Source organism: Orbicella faveolata, unplaced genomic scaffold (assembly GCF_042242905.1).
Source record: "Orbicella faveolata isolate gen_17 unplaced genomic scaffold, um_ofav_v1 contig_1, whole genome shotgun sequence".
Classification (NCBI taxonomy): Eukaryota; Metazoa; Cnidaria; class Anthozoa; order Scleractinia; family Merulinidae; genus Orbicella; species Orbicella faveolata.
The window spans coordinates 612,757-629,170 of record NW_028301536.1 but is presented as its reverse complement, the minus strand read 5'-3'; the positions used below and the strand labels follow the sequence as shown (position 1 = coordinate 629,170).

General features: G+C 39.8%; 1 protein-coding gene across 1 annotated transcript in view; it reads right to left on the bottom strand.

Annotated features, from left to right (window-relative positions):
* Positions 1 to 16,414, bottom strand: part of LOC110051093 (U5 small nuclear ribonucleoprotein 200 kDa helicase-like) — a 31,003-nt gene that overhangs the window by 8,644 nt on the left and 5,945 nt on the right. Inside the window, exons 8-30 of the mRNA XM_089283356.1 lie at positions 15,723 to 16,106; positions 15,445 to 15,519; positions 14,856 to 15,029; positions 14,067 to 14,360; positions 11,271 to 11,705; positions 10,684 to 10,865; positions 10,067 to 10,274; positions 9,433 to 9,594; positions 8,888 to 8,990; positions 8,217 to 8,308; positions 7,661 to 7,747; positions 7,394 to 7,546; positions 6,618 to 6,698; positions 5,843 to 5,926; positions 5,387 to 5,493; positions 4,756 to 4,974; positions 4,078 to 4,322; positions 3,503 to 3,676; positions 2,719 to 2,879; positions 1,954 to 2,052; positions 1,332 to 1,460; positions 821 to 922; positions 384 to 473 (exon numbers count right to left, since the gene is read on the bottom strand). Coding sequence (XP_089139482.1) covers positions 384 to 473; positions 821 to 922; positions 1,332 to 1,460; positions 1,954 to 2,052; positions 2,719 to 2,879; positions 3,503 to 3,676; positions 4,078 to 4,322; positions 4,756 to 4,974; positions 5,387 to 5,493; positions 5,843 to 5,926; positions 6,618 to 6,698; positions 7,394 to 7,546; positions 7,661 to 7,747; positions 8,217 to 8,308; positions 8,888 to 8,990; positions 9,433 to 9,594; positions 10,067 to 10,274; positions 10,684 to 10,865; positions 11,271 to 11,705; positions 14,067 to 14,360; positions 14,856 to 15,029; positions 15,445 to 15,519; positions 15,723 to 16,106 — 3,840 coding nt within the window. The remainder of the gene's footprint in view (positions 1 to 383; positions 474 to 820; positions 923 to 1,331; positions 1,461 to 1,953; positions 2,053 to 2,718; positions 2,880 to 3,502; positions 3,677 to 4,077; positions 4,323 to 4,755; positions 4,975 to 5,386; positions 5,494 to 5,842; positions 5,927 to 6,617; positions 6,699 to 7,393; positions 7,547 to 7,660; positions 7,748 to 8,216; positions 8,309 to 8,887; positions 8,991 to 9,432; positions 9,595 to 10,066; positions 10,275 to 10,683; positions 10,866 to 11,270; positions 11,706 to 14,066; positions 14,361 to 14,855; positions 15,030 to 15,444; positions 15,520 to 15,722; positions 16,107 to 16,414) is intronic.

Here is a 16,414-nt window from a genome sequence, read left to right as displayed (position 1 = left end):
GTTAATAATTTACCAAGGTTCACGACTCGTCCCCCTAAACAACAGTTAGTAACTACGGCCCATCCACCCTAAGCCGGAGGAATTTGATAACGCAGCTTTATTTCTACGGTTAGGCCTACCGTCCAGACTAGTCCGTTACGAAAAACGGAGCTTTCCGAAAACGCTCTTCAAACCGGAGGAATTTGAGAACGCCGGCTTTTCGTTTTCGCGCGGACAGAAAATATATTGAAAACGATGACTTGAAGATAATAATACGATTTCCCTGCCCAAGTTTTTTTCAACCACAAATACACAATGACCGGTGATTGTTGCTTTTTCAAATTCCTCCGGCGTAATGTGGACGGGGCTTCGGCAATTTGCCGAGTTCGCAGTGCTGTACTTACCTGTATGTGGAGTTCAAGCGGCACAGGTCTTACATTAGGATGAAAATTGAACAAGCCAGTTGGACCAACACCAAGCCACTGAGAAACATCCTGTAAGGAGACAACATGCACACTTATCAATATACTAATCTCAATATATCAATTCTCTATTAATTACGACAACAGTACGCAGATGATATCTAAAGTGTGTATAAAAGAACTGCAGTGTTTAAGAATGGCGTACTATGGTAAACGACAAAACATTTTTCTGATTTTTCCTTCTAATCCTTCACTTAATTCAATACAAAAATTAGAAAAAATCTCCTACTTACAGCATTACAAAAAAATAATATTCTCACTTGTACTGCTACAGGCAGACGAAAAATGTTCAATTTTTGCAGTGTTCGCCATTTTCCTTTACTGTCATTTTTAACCTCTCTATTAACGTATTCACAAACCTTAGCATTTGCCAGAGATGAACTAAGCGCCACAATCCTGATGTTACGCTCAATTTGTGACGAGATGTATCTCATACGAGAACAGATCACTTCCATGACGGGCTAAATCACAAACGAAGAAAAACTGTTATATACGCAACAAGTGTAGTCAGTGTATAAAGGCACTAACTAAGGCATAGTTAAATAAATCACACTCATATCACGTTATTTTGAGTTACTTTAGCCAGGTACAAAATTGCCTTTAAATTGAAGGAAACCTGCAAAAAACTAGTTTATAAAGATAGAAAAATAACCAGAGAGATAATAATAAACCTTAAAGGAACAAGGATGGTTAAGGATGGAGAAGATATATGTATGCTTGTTCGCCTGAAACTAAGGTTTCTTTTCTTCGAAGTTTGTTCGGGTAAAACAAGGTAATTTCTTCAATAAAACGAACAAAGCAACAGGTAAATCCCCTTCTTGTTAAACAGCAATAGATAAGTCATTGTACACTAGCATGGTCTTTTCTTACCCCCGATTCTCCACCGATCAAATGAGCTTCATCCAAGATGAACAAATGAACGTTCTGTACATTCTTTCTCTGTTTCCATCGACGTGATAACACATCCCACTGTTCTGGCGTGCTAACGATCACGTTACCCTAGAAAGTAAAAACACCAAGTTGAAAAAAAAATGCAATGTCGTCCAAATGTGGCACTTTTGTGCAGAAACCTAAATCTTGCACATCAAGGCTAATATAAACGAGCATTCCAAAATACAGAGGGTCGTTGCAAAACGTTAAGGGCTAGGGTTCGAAGGACTTATCTTCATATTTTGTTATACATGCATACAAAATTACCTCAAATCGGCAAAGGACACGTTACATGTATATAACAGTTATATAAACCAAACCAGAACAAGGATGGTTAATACTTGGGAAGATTAGGAAGGATTAAAATCATCAAACGTGAAGCGGTTGGGCTGGATCTTTCAGGGCAAGTACAGTCATGGACTCCTTCAAGTACGTCGTAACGGAAAGACCAAGCTTTGTGCCCCGCTCGTTGTAGACGTTCAGCTGAGTTTTCACCATACAGTGTACTCGTTAGCTAACACCACGACAGTGTTTTACCGAGATGCATAATTTTGTTCCAAACCTTGGCGAGCAGTTTGAGATCAGCGCTAGTTTCTCCCGTCAACTTGACCACGTTCTTGCCGAGCTGAAGTGCAAATTTACTCTGCCAGTCAGCATACACCTGAAGGAAAACAAACAGACGACGTCTAAACGCCAGCAATTATAAATATCCTCCCCCTCTATGGTCCTGTACGCAGGGCGATCCCAGGCCCTTTGCCCTTTGTCAATGCATTGTAGCTCTGACAAAAACATGTTCTACGCGATCTACCCAACATCTAATCTGAACATTTTTTTTTTTAGAAATCCACTCTATACTAGAACATGTGCAACCTCATCCCGTCCTAATATCAACAGAGTTGAATTCAGGATGACAATTATATTTTAAATCACTGGTTGCATACATTTATACACACCCATATCTTTATGATGACTGATACTAGGCCAAAGACAAAGTAATCGCACCCAGCCAATCAAAACAAATGAAAATAGTCTAATGAACCAATCAGCACGTGAAGAAAAAAATGCAGCGATTGCAAAGCGGGGGAAAACGCGGGTGCAAAGCGCGGGAAAATGCGAGTGTAAAGCGCTGGAAAACGCGGGTGTAAAGTGCAAGAAAACGCACATCAGCCACGTAGTGATCGATTTATTGGTTGAAGAAAAACAGCGTGTTTCCTCTACTTGATAAAAGAGTGTTGCATATATCATTGTACCGGTTACAGAGCTCACAAAAACGCAGAGCTAAGGGGAAGACTCGTCCAGTTCCAACGATCAGTTGAACAGTCCTTACCTGATCGGCCAGAGACTGCAGTGGTGTGACGAATACACATCTGCACTCTGGTAATTGCTGAAGAAGCCGCAGCACAGCAAACTCGGCACAGATGGTCTTTCCACTACCAGTGGGAGCGCCGATAAGAACATTTTCATCTGAGTTGTACATGGTGTTAAAAACTAGAGGAGGAAAAGAATGAATGTCGATTACAGGCAAAAATGTTGGCTAGCAATTTGAATCGTTTGCTGAATTGCACTCTTAGCTATCAAAATATTTACTTAATTTACACAATATTGCGTAGGATTAAAACTGCACTAAGTCCCTCCCTTTCTTTTCCTTGGTTCTTCAACAGTGCAAGAAGAAAGCAAAGCTACGGAAAACAATCATGATAGAGCAGTGCGCTCTTGAAGTTCAAAACTGTCTTATTCTTACCCTTGATTGGTGTAATTAATAAATTTGTTATTCCCCCTTACGTACGACCTGTTTGATATGGGGGAAACAGGGCGACTTGTTGGGTTAGTAACTTGGCCTTTTAGGGGACTAAGTGCTTTTGTCTTTCTACAATGTACCTGCCATCTGGCAAATCTGTTAGTAAATAAGTAACCATAATCAATAAATGTGCAACCTCATGCCGTCCTAATATCAACATGGTTGAATTCAGGATGAAAAGTATGTTTTAAATCACTGGTTGCATCAATAATCTGCTGGTTTAAATCAACTAATAAACCACACCACTACACAGAGCGCGTTCAAGTCTAGGTATACGAAACGCAAGTAGTAGAGTCCTGCTATTTCCGCTCACCTTGAGTCTGTATGGGGTTAAAGTACGGGAACTTGTCTTTGTACAAACTCTCAAAAGCTGGATTTCTGAGAGCAGACACCGGCAAAGGTTGAAGATCAAGCAGTTCAGTGGGAGGAGGATTCTTTTCTGGCAGGATCAAATGACGAAAGGAAACTGGCAACTGAGTTTCAGAACCTGGAAAAACAAGGAAAGTCAACTGTGCTGTACTCTAGCACAAAGAACGATTACTTTATCATAATTACAGTACGTGTTTGGTAATAGTTTACTGAGATAAAAGAAAAAAACAAAAAGATTACAGTACAAGGATGGTTAAGGATGGAGAAGATTGACACGGATTACAAACGAGGAACTTGAAAAATTTAGGATAAACTTTTAAAGATGCGCAAACCGTGACGTAGCTCTCTGGCATAAATCCCGAATAAAGAATCTCATAAACCTCGCCATTAATTAGCCATCAGAGGAAAATTGTCTCAAAAGGTAAGCATGGTCCATATCAGTGACCCAATTCTTCTCACTAGTTCTATAAGAAGTATAAGGAGTTTAGTAATGAGAATTTGTACGTTGAAGTCACTCACCAAGCCACTTATCTGACACAATCCTGATGAAATACTGAGGAGGCAGCGGCTCGAATACAGGCACAAAGAACTTCAGTGTATGTTCATCGGAGGCAAACTTGCTCTTCAGCAAAAAGTACTCATGATGCAAGATGATTTCACTGTCAACATCTTCCACAAAAATCCACATTGCCTCTGAGTTTCCATGAATCTTCTCGTCCCACTGAAAGTCAGGGGTGATCACAAGTTCCACGCTTAATGTGGATCTGAAAAGATATACACGATTCACGTAATTCAGAAGAGCACAGACAGCTACTGGTGACCTACACTTGCAGATTTGTAATAAAAATATATAATTTCCATACAGCTAGATCAACACTTGACTCAAACTTCTTCAACATCCTCAATCATGGACCTTAAGGGAGGCAGCGTGGCCGAGTGGTTTAGGGTGCTGGATTTGAAATCGGGAGGTCCCTGAAATCCTCCGTCTTTCAAGTATCTGGATTTGTTCGCGGTTCATGTAGTTCCGCGTTGTGTAACGACCAACCGGTCAGCCTCCCACCAGCTGGGATTCTTAATAGTTTATGTTCTATTTGCAATATTTGGTTATTAATTTTATTTACAGTGTCCGTAATTACCACAACAGTGGTAAATACATTTGACCCTCACAAAAAGAACTTCTTTTACACTGCACTCTACCTCGTAATTGGCTGAATGTGCGTCGCTAGTTCCATCTTTGGCAACTGATGTACAAACTTGTACAGCGTTTTCCCCATTTTGGGCATGTGCACCAGCTCCCCAATTTCGGTGGGTCCCAGGTCATAGTAGCGCTCCCAAGGGAATTCTTTCTTCTCGATTCTCTTGATGACTTCCATAGGAATTTTTTTGAACTGCCGTAATGGACTCATTGAAAGCCACCTTGAATTTCAAAACATTGTTAGTGAAATTTTTCACTTGAATATTATTTTAATATAGCTAAAACTAAGCAAAGTACATGTAGCGCATGATCTCAAACTACCAGTTGAAATGCACGTCTTCAATTTTGCTGGGTGTCAGCTTAGCCAAAATGTGACGTTAAATTATAAAACATTGTTAAACCTCGATAAACCGTGAATTGAACTTCGCATCAAAGCAATCTTTTCAACTGCAACAGTAAGATACATTACAAGGCAATATCTCTGGACTACGTCACCGGGGGACTTCAAACTGTGCACATGAACAAAGTCATCAGTATATTTTAAAAAGCGAAACCACGCAACGCTTTCGTTTCTCTATAGCGGAAATTCCGATCACCGCAACATACAACAGTCGCGCAACACCATTCACTTACATTCTCTTGTCGATCATTTTGCACAGGTTCAAACTCTTGTCAGCCAGTTGCGCCCAACCACGGTTCAACACAATCTCAAAGATGGCTCTCATCAGTCGACCAGAAGACTGTGAAGAGAGCAAGGAGGTTAGAACTTTAGCAAATCTTTTTTTGCTTTTTATGGTCATGCACAGGAAAACTGAAAACGGACAGTGGAATTACCCACCCATAACTGAGTCCTTCCGGTTCAAGGCGTAAGGCTAATTATCAATGGTTCACCGCGGAGTAACAAACAAATTAATCGCTTAGACTGGAAACAAAGCAGTCTTGGCACTGTCTCTCCTTTGGATAGGAGTTTGGTAAAGAATGATAAAGCTTGGAGTATCCTTTCTCTACTCCCACAACTCTATATCCTTTACGTTAACAGAAACATGAATAAATTATCATTTATTAGTGAAATTATCATTAATGACTCACCTGTGTGACGTACACCATATCAGACATCAAAGCAAAGCCTTCCAGCTTCAAATGAGAAATGTAGGCTTGGAGTAACACATTAACCTAACATAAAAAAAGAACATTAATGGTTCCAGTAGGGCCTGGTGAATCTGTTAATCAACACCCAACGCATGGCTGCTCGATCGAGCCTTGCGTAGACTACATGTAGGTATGTTGTCAGATAACTTAAAAGCAGTGAGAGTTTAATTCTCATCTGCCAACAATTCACTATCTGAACGTGACTGTTCCAAAGACTCGACCCTGTGCACCATAGAGAAGCATCCAGGAATTTGACACTTTGGGTTCCCACAATACTTAATTCACGATATACCGTCCTATGTATACCGTCCGATTACCTAACCATACTTACTGAATAAAGTTTTGTTATTGTTTGTTAGTCTAGACAAAATTCACGATTGTATTGATAACCTTACAAAGCAGGGCATGGAATTGTTACTTCAAAGTGCATTTTGATATAATGCTCTGAACGCCAGCTTTCCAAATTGGCTACAGCCATTAATGTACCTTTACCAACTTCATGTTAATAAATAGCTAAGTCGTTAACTTGCTCACCAGAGAAGACAGTTGTAAGACATTTGGAACAAAATAAGATTGTAGGTAATTCTAAAAGCTATGCACTTCATGAAACCTTCAGTGCCAAACGTGCGAATTCACGTTAAATTTCAGTTGCAAAACCTCCGTCAAACTCATACACCTGCAAATGCTTGAGCGACTAGCCAATATGAGAGTTTACCTTTGCACTTGGTTCTTCAATACTCTCTTTGACAGGAATTGGAACACGCTCCAACAACTTGTTGAGTTCCAGCTTCTCTTCCTTAGTGTGCAAAAACACAAAACAAGAATGTGGCTGACATTCATCATTTCCAGAGCCAAAGCCATTACTTCACTGTTTAAAACCATTCAGTTTAATTAACCCTTTACAGTAGCTTTTCCTTAGATTCTTTAATTCCGTCCTTGTGCCATAATTTATGTAGGCTTAGTTTGTTGCGGGTTCTCTCCTTGCTCCGAGCGTTTTTGTCTCGGTGCTCCGGTTTTCCTCCCTACACAAAACCAACATCTCCAAATTCCAAATCGACCAGGATAGAGGACCCGAGTGAAAACCAGATAGATTTGATGTGGCTTTCTCTCTAAATATTGCAAATTTCTTTAATTTTCTTTCTTTCTTTGTTTTTTTAAACAGGAAGAATTTATCGGCTTTTATACTTGCAAAGAAATGAAGGTTTCACGTTTCAACTTGGCCTGCAAACATCTCATTTGTGAGTGATCTGCATCCATTTTCTCCTAACAATTTCAAATGATTATCAAGCAGACAAGTAATGAGAATTACGAAACTCATCAAAAAAGGGATACTGACGCCAAATTCTCAGAACATCAAAAATGATCCATCAAATTAGCAAAAAGTTTTCAAATTTTAAGCTTGTGACCAGCATCGTTATTTAACATAATTTTCCCACCATTCAACTTAGAACCATAAAACAAATAATGTAAGTTTTAATTTTTGTTCTCTACCTCTCTCACTGTGATATACTTGAACTCCGATGACAGTGAGAAAACTCTGAACAACTCAATCTCGCTAAGCGTGGGTTTCAACAGACTGTTGTAGGTTGCTATGGTTTCCTGTGTGCAATAGTAATGACTGGCAATGCGTCCCAGCTCTGTAACCTAAGAAAACAGTTACCACGAAATACAAATTAGTAAAGAAGAGCTGAAAACCAAACCAAAGTTGGCAGCTATTGTTATTGATGCAAAACTACCAAACAAACGGTCGTTACTAACCTGGAAGTTTCCAGATTTCTTGTCATATTTCACTAGGTTGTTTTTGTCTAGCTGTGTGGCTGCTGAATGAATCAGATCTGCTCTTCGCTGAATAAAAAGAAAATAGAAACCATTGTTTACAGTAGGCAAATCTAAAACCTGTCTTTTATAATAACTACATTTGCACTAAACAGTTGGCAGTCTAGGTTCAATAGCTTGACGTGGAAGGAAATCGCTGGAACTGCACAAGACAGGACAGTCTCTGTTGATCCACTTTTGTCCCCAGAGGCCACAATCCTTAAGGTCAGCAACAAGAATTATGACCTCTAGGTGGGTCCAACACCAGAAGCCCTTGATTCATGGGCTTCCCGTCAAATCTGACAAATCTGGTTGGCTGAGAATGCGAAACAAAATAATACTCTGCACTTGCTCAGAAAATCAAGTCCAGCCAGAGCTCACAATTCTGAAGCATCTGGGGGTGAGAACGCTGTTAATCTCAAATAAGCTTACTCTGCTCTGTGCAATGTTAAGTCAAAAGCCAATTGGCATCTATCGATTGGATTAATCGGATCCATACCTGTTCAAGAAGGGGGTCTTTTTCAATCTCGTCATGAGTTATGCCATACAACGAAGGATTTCTCAGCATTCTGATATAAAGGTAGGTATACCCTGAAACAGGAAAACAGCCAAAAATGTGACTACTTGATCCCTCTCACAGACAACCTAAACAGCAGGTGAGGGTTAGATGAAGCCTGTTTCTGTACAATCCAAGATGGCTGGATGCAGCAAGAGGCTCGATAGCATTGCTGCTTACATGTATCTCCAGTGACTCAAAAAATGAACTCGTACATGTACATGTAAATTGAATATTGAATCTCATGTAACACAAGGTCCCTACTAGGGAAATTGTGGCTATAAAGTTCTTTTTTCATCCAACTGCAATTGGAAAAAAGGTCAGCACTTGGTCAGCCCTTAGGCCAGAGTGTGTATTGACTAACTCACCAACTTCAGTAACACAGACACCGCTAGGAATATGTGGGCTGCTTAATCTGGAATGCAGCACAAACCACTCTGGCTGCCATACATCTCTTTCAATGTTACTTCCAAAAGTTTAATGAGAAATTAAGTCAATAACCATAAACCCCAGTTAATAAACATCCATTTTCTCAGCACCGCACTGCTCAAAAATGAACTGACTGAGTAAAAGGAAATCCTAAATTGATCAACCTTTAGATCACAATGCCTTACCTAGCCAATGCACAGCCTCCTTAGCATTCTGCACAGTTCCAAGCACAATTTCAGCATTAAGGTTGTCTGCTAGTTTGCCGATAAACTGGCTTTCAATGGGCAGCTACAGGAAAATAAATCACGTTAGACAATTTAGATGGCATGCAATACAAATTTTGACAGATGCGACATACATGTACATTGCAACAACTACACTTTGAATTAATTAAGTAAACTGACAAAGTGCAGTAAAGTAAAGATGTTACATACTGTATTACTGTATGTGCATATAATCAAATTAATACGGTCAATATAATTTTTTGTTTTGTACATTTTTGTCTCTTCGAAGACTCACTGTTAAACTGTACTTCAGAACATCAAATTCAGAAAAGTATATTTGATTAAACAGCAAGGACCTGGAGTTCAGACCATATCAGGGACATTTTGTACACATTAAATTCATTTTCCACACTTTTTCCAGGTCTAGACTACTGGTCTTTTTTTCTGGATTTCTCAACTCAGATTTGTCAAGCCCCATGTCTATAGCAATCTAAGCACTGTCTTACCTGCTGGTTCATGAGTGAGAGGTAGTACTGGAGCTCGCCATGGCTGGTAATCAAAATGCCCTCCCCTTTCGTATCATATTGGGGCCGACCAGCACGTCCCAACATCTGCATCACATCCAATGCACCAAGCTCAACCCAACGTCCCTTCTCGGGATTGTAGATCTGATATTAAGAACAACACTTGTTAAACCAGATGATAAACTTCCAATGACTTTTTAAACATTCAACTGTTTGTTTCAAGTCATTTGCATAACATTTCAATTTTTATGAATTGCTGTTAACACAAGCACACATTCATTACAATTTCATTCTATTTTAGCACGTTAAACTATACAAAGCTAATAAAACCCACACGGCTACCTTGCCTAAAACAGGTGTTTTATTGACAGCCAGGCAACAGGCAAATTGACTGGCTGTGGGGATGATTTTGCCTGCCTGGTTTGATCATATAGAGAAAGTTCAGTTCAAAAAGTTTTGCCCGCCTGTGTAAACCAGTTGCTCTCCTGCTGAAAACATTAATGAAACCCCTTCTTAAAGTAATTTCTTTTTTTTTTTTTGCACACTCCAAATGATTTGATTTGTATTGAATTTGGTACAATCTCCAAATTAAAAGTAAAGTGAACAGAATACTAACCTGAGTTCCCTTAATGATCACAGTGTGTGCTGGCAAGTTCACACCCCAGGCTAATGTTGCAGTGGAAACTAACACTTGGATGTGCCGGTCAGCAAAGAGATCTTCCACCAGGGTTCTATCAACTCTGGTCATGCCTGCATGATGAATGGCAAACCCGTAAGGAAGCAGGTCCTTCAGCTCCAGGTTCACAGCTTGTTCAGCTTCAGTTCTGAATGAAGGAGGATGAAACAAATTGTTAACAAATTTTCAAAGCGTGAGAGAGGTCACGTGCATAAAATGGAGCTTGTCCAGAGCACATGCTAGAATATATTCTTCCCTGCTGAATAGAATATCATAGTCAATCTGAAAAATTGTTGACGAAGCTCTGTTCTAGGCATTCATATTGCTTTGATTGAGGCATCACATTATTTGTGTGTGCAAAAAACATAATTTTTGTGAGACCAAATTTTTAATAACTCTGGCCAAAATAGAGATCAAAAGAACACATGTCCTGCTACATAATACTGTATATAGTATTTCCAGCCCTGTAATGCACACACTGTATATATCCAGTAATCAGTTCTTATAAAAATCAAGAAATCCTTTTTAACAAGGCTCAGGACCATGCATGGCCTTACCTAAGCACTTCAGTACTTGCTGAGTCTTCCCTCAAGAAATGTCCCAAAGTGTCTCTCTCAAGACACAGGTCTCTGATCGCTCGTGCTGTTTTGCTTGTCTCTTTCCTTGAGTGTACAAAAATCAGCACTTGGTTCTTTCCAGCATGTTCAATGACTTTTTCATACACAATGTCATTCATCACCTGGAGTAGTAAAAAATAGTAATTTAACGTAAAACTGTATGAAAACAGCATCATAACGGTGAGCCAAAACTTGCCAGACTTACTGTACATGTAGATTTCAAAGTACAGTCATTGTCTTCAAACAGCTTTGGATAGCAGAGTTGGTATCTAAACTATCAACAGTTGCCATTTGAATATTTTATGTTCCAAAGACTCGACCCTGAATACTTGTGATTAGTATCCAGGAATTTGACACTTTGGATTAGTAATAATCTAAGAGGATTGGAGAGAAACCGACTCCTTTTGGACTCAAAGCTCCTGACATCAAGATATTGGGCAAGTCAAATTCTCAGAACCAAGATTAGAAGATAAAACTAGTGACCTGTAATGAGAATTGATCTTTTAAGCATGGGAATGTTGACAAACCTGCAATCTCTTCATTGGTTTCTTCTCTGTGATACCAATATACTGCTGCTCCAATGGAACAGGCCTAAAGCTGTTATCAAAGAAGAACAAACCCTTTGCAGGATTCACGCGCATAAACGTTGCCACATCTTCATAATTTGGTAAGGTGGCACTCAACCCAACCAGCCGTACCAGCTCTTGTGTGGTCTCGATCTGCCGAATGGTACGGGCAACAAGTGACTCTAACACTGGCCCTCGGTCATCATGAAGAAGATGGATTTCATCGATGATAATCAGACGGACAAGTTGAGTGAAAGTCCTCTCTCCTCCCTTACGTGTGATGATGTCCCATTTCTCAGGGGTACAGACAATGACTTGAGTGCTGTTGATCTGTTCTTTATTAAGGTTGTGGTCTCCTGTTAATTCCGAGACTGTAACACCATATGTGCTGAGCCTCTGTAGATAATAGAAACAGTTTTAGTTTTAACACATGGCTTGGATCTACATGTAAGGTAAAGTCTGCATGTGAGCCAAGTGGCCCATCAGGCCAGAGCTTATCCCAGTTTCTGTAGGATGAAGCGACTAGGAATATTTCTACTCCCCCCTGGATGGGATGCTAGTCCATCGCAGGGTTACTCCCAGCATTATGTTCGCCGGAACCCATTTAAACACCTAGGTGGAAAAAGGCACTGTGAGTAGTGCCTTATCCAAGAACACAATGCAATAACCACCGCCAGGGCTTGAACCCAGACTGCTTAATCCAGAGACAAGCAATGCACTAGCCATGAGGCTGCTGCACCTCCTCTTAGATCTGCATGTTAGTGAGCACTAAAGTACATCAGCATTTGGACAGAAGCTAGATGTCAGCACTCTTAAAGTGCACCTAACCCCAAAATTTTTTTTGCTAAAACAAATCTAGACTTTATTTGAAGCATTTGGGCGAAGAAATTTTTGAATTTGGTTGAATCCTCGATTTTCTATGCCCTTTCAAAGTCGCGATTAAGTGTTTCACGACCGCATTTTAGGGAGTCTGGGGCGGCGGTACCTGATGACGTCTACCCAGGAACCAAACACAATAGTGCCTCAGTCAACTCTCTATATTTGCTCAAGAAAATAGAACGCAAAACTAATCGTTTCGATGTATTTTGGGACTAAAACGTCCAAGTTTTGTCTCAGAATCATTTCTTTTTTGTCACTGGAGTCAGAGTTAAGTTTTGATTCAGAAGGCTCCGAAATAAACTTCGATCGAGCACGTTCGACGACTGTGAACTCACTGCTTAGAGCTTTGAGAGCAATTTACAATATTTCAAGCGACAACGGGGAAGACGTTTTTGCGGACGAGCTGCTTGTATGTTAGGAATGGAAAGCTAGATACGAAGTGGAGGAGCAGGCAAATGAAAAGCAGGAAAGAAAACTCAAGGACTGCTTTGGATGGTAATTTCGTCAACTAAACATAAGATTCCCATGCGTGTTTATAGCCCGTTTACATTTGTCCTTACCGAGAATGTATTTTGTCAAGGTGCTGTTAAATCCAGTTTGTGTTTTACTTTCAGTTGAATGCTTCATGTTTGTAACAGCGACGTACGTGTTGCAGTTTTCGAGACTTGATGACCTCCAAAACATTGGCTTCGATCGATTGAAAATCATATTGTTTGGACCTGTATTTTTGAAGCTGCGGGAAGCAAGGCGGAAGGAAATATTTCATACAATTACCGATTTCATATTGTCACACGTTTTAAGTCGTAACTCCAAATAACCAATGTAAATTGTTCTCAAAGTTTGCAGTGAACAAAAAAGTCGTCGGATAAGCGAAAAGGATGTGTTCCCTAAGCGGTCCGCAGATAATCTTACGCGGTCATATTTTCGACGCTATTGCACAGAATCTTTGTCACACTGCTGATTTCCAAACCTTCGAAAAACTCTGTGAGTCTAACAATTTTGTTATCATGTAATTCTAGAGGATTAATCTTCGACTTTCATCTAAAACGAAAGAGAAATAAGTGTTGGTTAGCAGCGTACAGTTGCGATCTATTTACATATCAGTATAACGCTTCTTGATCATGACCGGATCACACAACTTTGCCGGTTATGTTATAAACATTGCGGGATTGGAAGATATAGGTTGTAGGTAGTATTTCTACAAATTTCTGGTTAGCTCTAAGCAGAAAATTTATGAAAATAGCGTTCGAAAGTCTGCGGAACAAATTCCAGTGAGAGTTCTTCAATGGTTCTCACAGATTCAGTTCGCTTGTTTCGGTTCGACAAAATCAACCATCGTTTATGTCTTTATTGCACCATTAGCCAATCATCGTCAGTAAATTGTACAGTATATCTTTCTTTAAATCTGGAATATTGCTGCAACAGCCGATAGCACCTCTGGAAGGCGTTTTCTGCGCACTTTTCGAATGTGTATTGCACCATCCTGAAGGAAATGAGAGGAAATGAGATATCCAACCTTCCTGGGTAGACGTCACAAGAGCCGCTGGACCCATTCTCCTCAAACTCGGTCGTGAAACAAAATGGCGGTGTTTTGGAGCTATTTTCGAGATTTCGTCATGGCACAGAAAATCGAGGATTTAACGGAATTCAAAAATTTTTTCGCAGAACTATTTCAAATAATAAGTAGATTCGTTCTAGCGAAAAAAATTTTTGGGGTTAGGTGCACTTTAATTAAAGTATTAAGCATCACCTGCACCACAACTTTGCATATATGTACAGTGTACAGGGCATTGCAAGCCAGGGTGAGTGACAGTACACTGCATGCACCTTGTCACAGAAGAGTGATACCTTGCTACCTAGCTGTTAGATTCAACTTACCTTGGTGAAATTGGCAACCATTTCCTGTACAAGAGATTTCATGGGTGCCACATAGATAGCTTTGAATTCCTCTAAGTTGATGGTTCCATCAAGGTTGATGTGTTTGCCAACTTCTCTCAAGATGGTCAACAATGCAACATTGGTTTTACCAGCCCCAGTTGGTGCACATAGCAACAGATTCTCATCAGTGTTAAGTGCAGTGTTGCTCAGTCGACTCTGGATTCTGTTCAAGGTCTCATATCCTTCAAACGCTGGTTGAGCATACTTGGGCAAGCTGGTAATGGGGACCCTCTCCTGTGAAAAGTGTTGTAAAATGTAATTCTGTTCAGTGCCTTTCTTGATTTTGGCAAGAGCATACATGTACAGTACATACACTGTGCCAAGATGTGGGGTACTTGTCCAAATAGAGTATACAGGCCATTGAATGACATCTGAATTGTGATCTTAAAAACTCAACCAGGGTTTGCACTTTATACTGCCATCAATAAATTATATAAGTGCAGTGCTTTAACAGCTTCAAAAGGTCATTTGATTGATTTCAATCCATTTTCTTTCCTTTCTTTTCCAGGGTCAATTGGTTTTTATCACAATTACTACTAATGGCAGCGTAAACTGATACGTTTAAGTTTTAAACTTCAAACCTCAAATGTTAATAATGAAAGGCACAGTAATGAAAGGGGTGCATAACAGGAAAATAATTCAGATTGTGAGTCACAGCATCTGCCATCAAGGATTCAGTCAAAGTAACACTTTTAATATAATCTGCCATGTTTTGCAGTCGTCACGTACCTCTCCTGTTTCATAAGGTTTGGGTTTTAATGCAGGTACGTGAACCTCCTCGTAACCTTTTCTTTGCTTTCTGAACGAACCATCAGGTAGCTGACATCTCTTGTTGGCCATGAGATGGCTGCCATCTTTGAACGTAAGATCCTCAAGATCCAATATCCTCCGACTACCTCGAGTCTGCAAGAAAGACAAAATAGAGATAATTGATCCTGCTTGTTTAACATGGCATAGTGCTTATTCACACTCAGCCTACAGAACTCACAGAAAAACAGTGATTGTGAATACAATCTCAGTACCATGCTGTACTTTATCAGGACCCAGTGGCCAAGAGTGACATACTGCATACATGTATATACAGTGGAACCCTGCCTCACAGCCACCCTATTAATAGGGCCACCTCATTATTACGGCCACTTTATTCTGGCCCAAAGAAAAGCTCAGTCAGTCATTTTCTTATTTACAGAACCCCTTTAACATGGCCACCCCGTAAACACAACGTGATTTTTGTGGCTCATTGGTGACTGGATTAACAGGGTTCCACTGTAGTTATAATATTGTATTAAACAATTATTAATAAAGATCATTGCAATACCTGATCAGACTCAATAGCATCCAAGTCTGCTGCGATCCTTGCTTTCCTATTGGCTGCTTTCCTTGCTCTTTCCTCCTACAAGCATGAAAAACAAAAATAAGACCAGGCCAAGTAAATTACATGTACATGTATTACTTAACAATGACATTTATTCTGAATTTCAAAGGCCTCGTGGTAAGTCCATGAAGACTGAACATAATATAATCTACGGACAATGCCTTGATCACTATGAAATCAGTAATCAAAATTATACATGTTCATTATTAAACTCATCTGACCTGAATTAAGTCTTCTTGTTCTGTTTCTGTCAGCGCATGCAGAATAGAAGCTAAATCTGGATCAGAACTCATTTTCTCTTCAATTTCTTTCTTTTCATTGGCACTCTGTGCTGTTGCAAGCAGTGTACAATACAGCACCATGCTCTTGTTTTTCCGCAACAACCTAATAAAAGAGAATTTATCATGTCCCAGAAGTAGCATCATTTTGTTCTCGAGTTCTCGATCATCTTTAGCACTCTTAAGGATCTCCAACACTTCTTCAGCTTTTGATCTTGAGGCCTCAGCATCTGCATAATATTTGTTCAGTTCTCGTTGTAACCAAAAGGCATCAATGTCGCGAGGGTGAAGATTATCCCCTGTTCTCTGGGACCTTTCATCTTCCAACTAATCAAAATAGAAAAAATAGCGTAATCAAAATCCTAGTAAAACAATTATGATGTCACTTGGTTACCATATTATTTTTTGCCGCCAGAGAAAAAAACAATTGAAATCCACTTGCCCGGTGGGCCAGTACATTTCAGTTTTCAGTTGCCCCACTAATATACATGTAACACCTGCCAAATAGGCATGCAATGTTTATCGCTTATCAACTGCATCACTCACTACAGTAGGTGTTGTCTGTAATCAGTGATATGCTATAACAGAGGATGAATGCAAGCAAAGTATGCTTGAATTTTAAATTTTAAATCCAT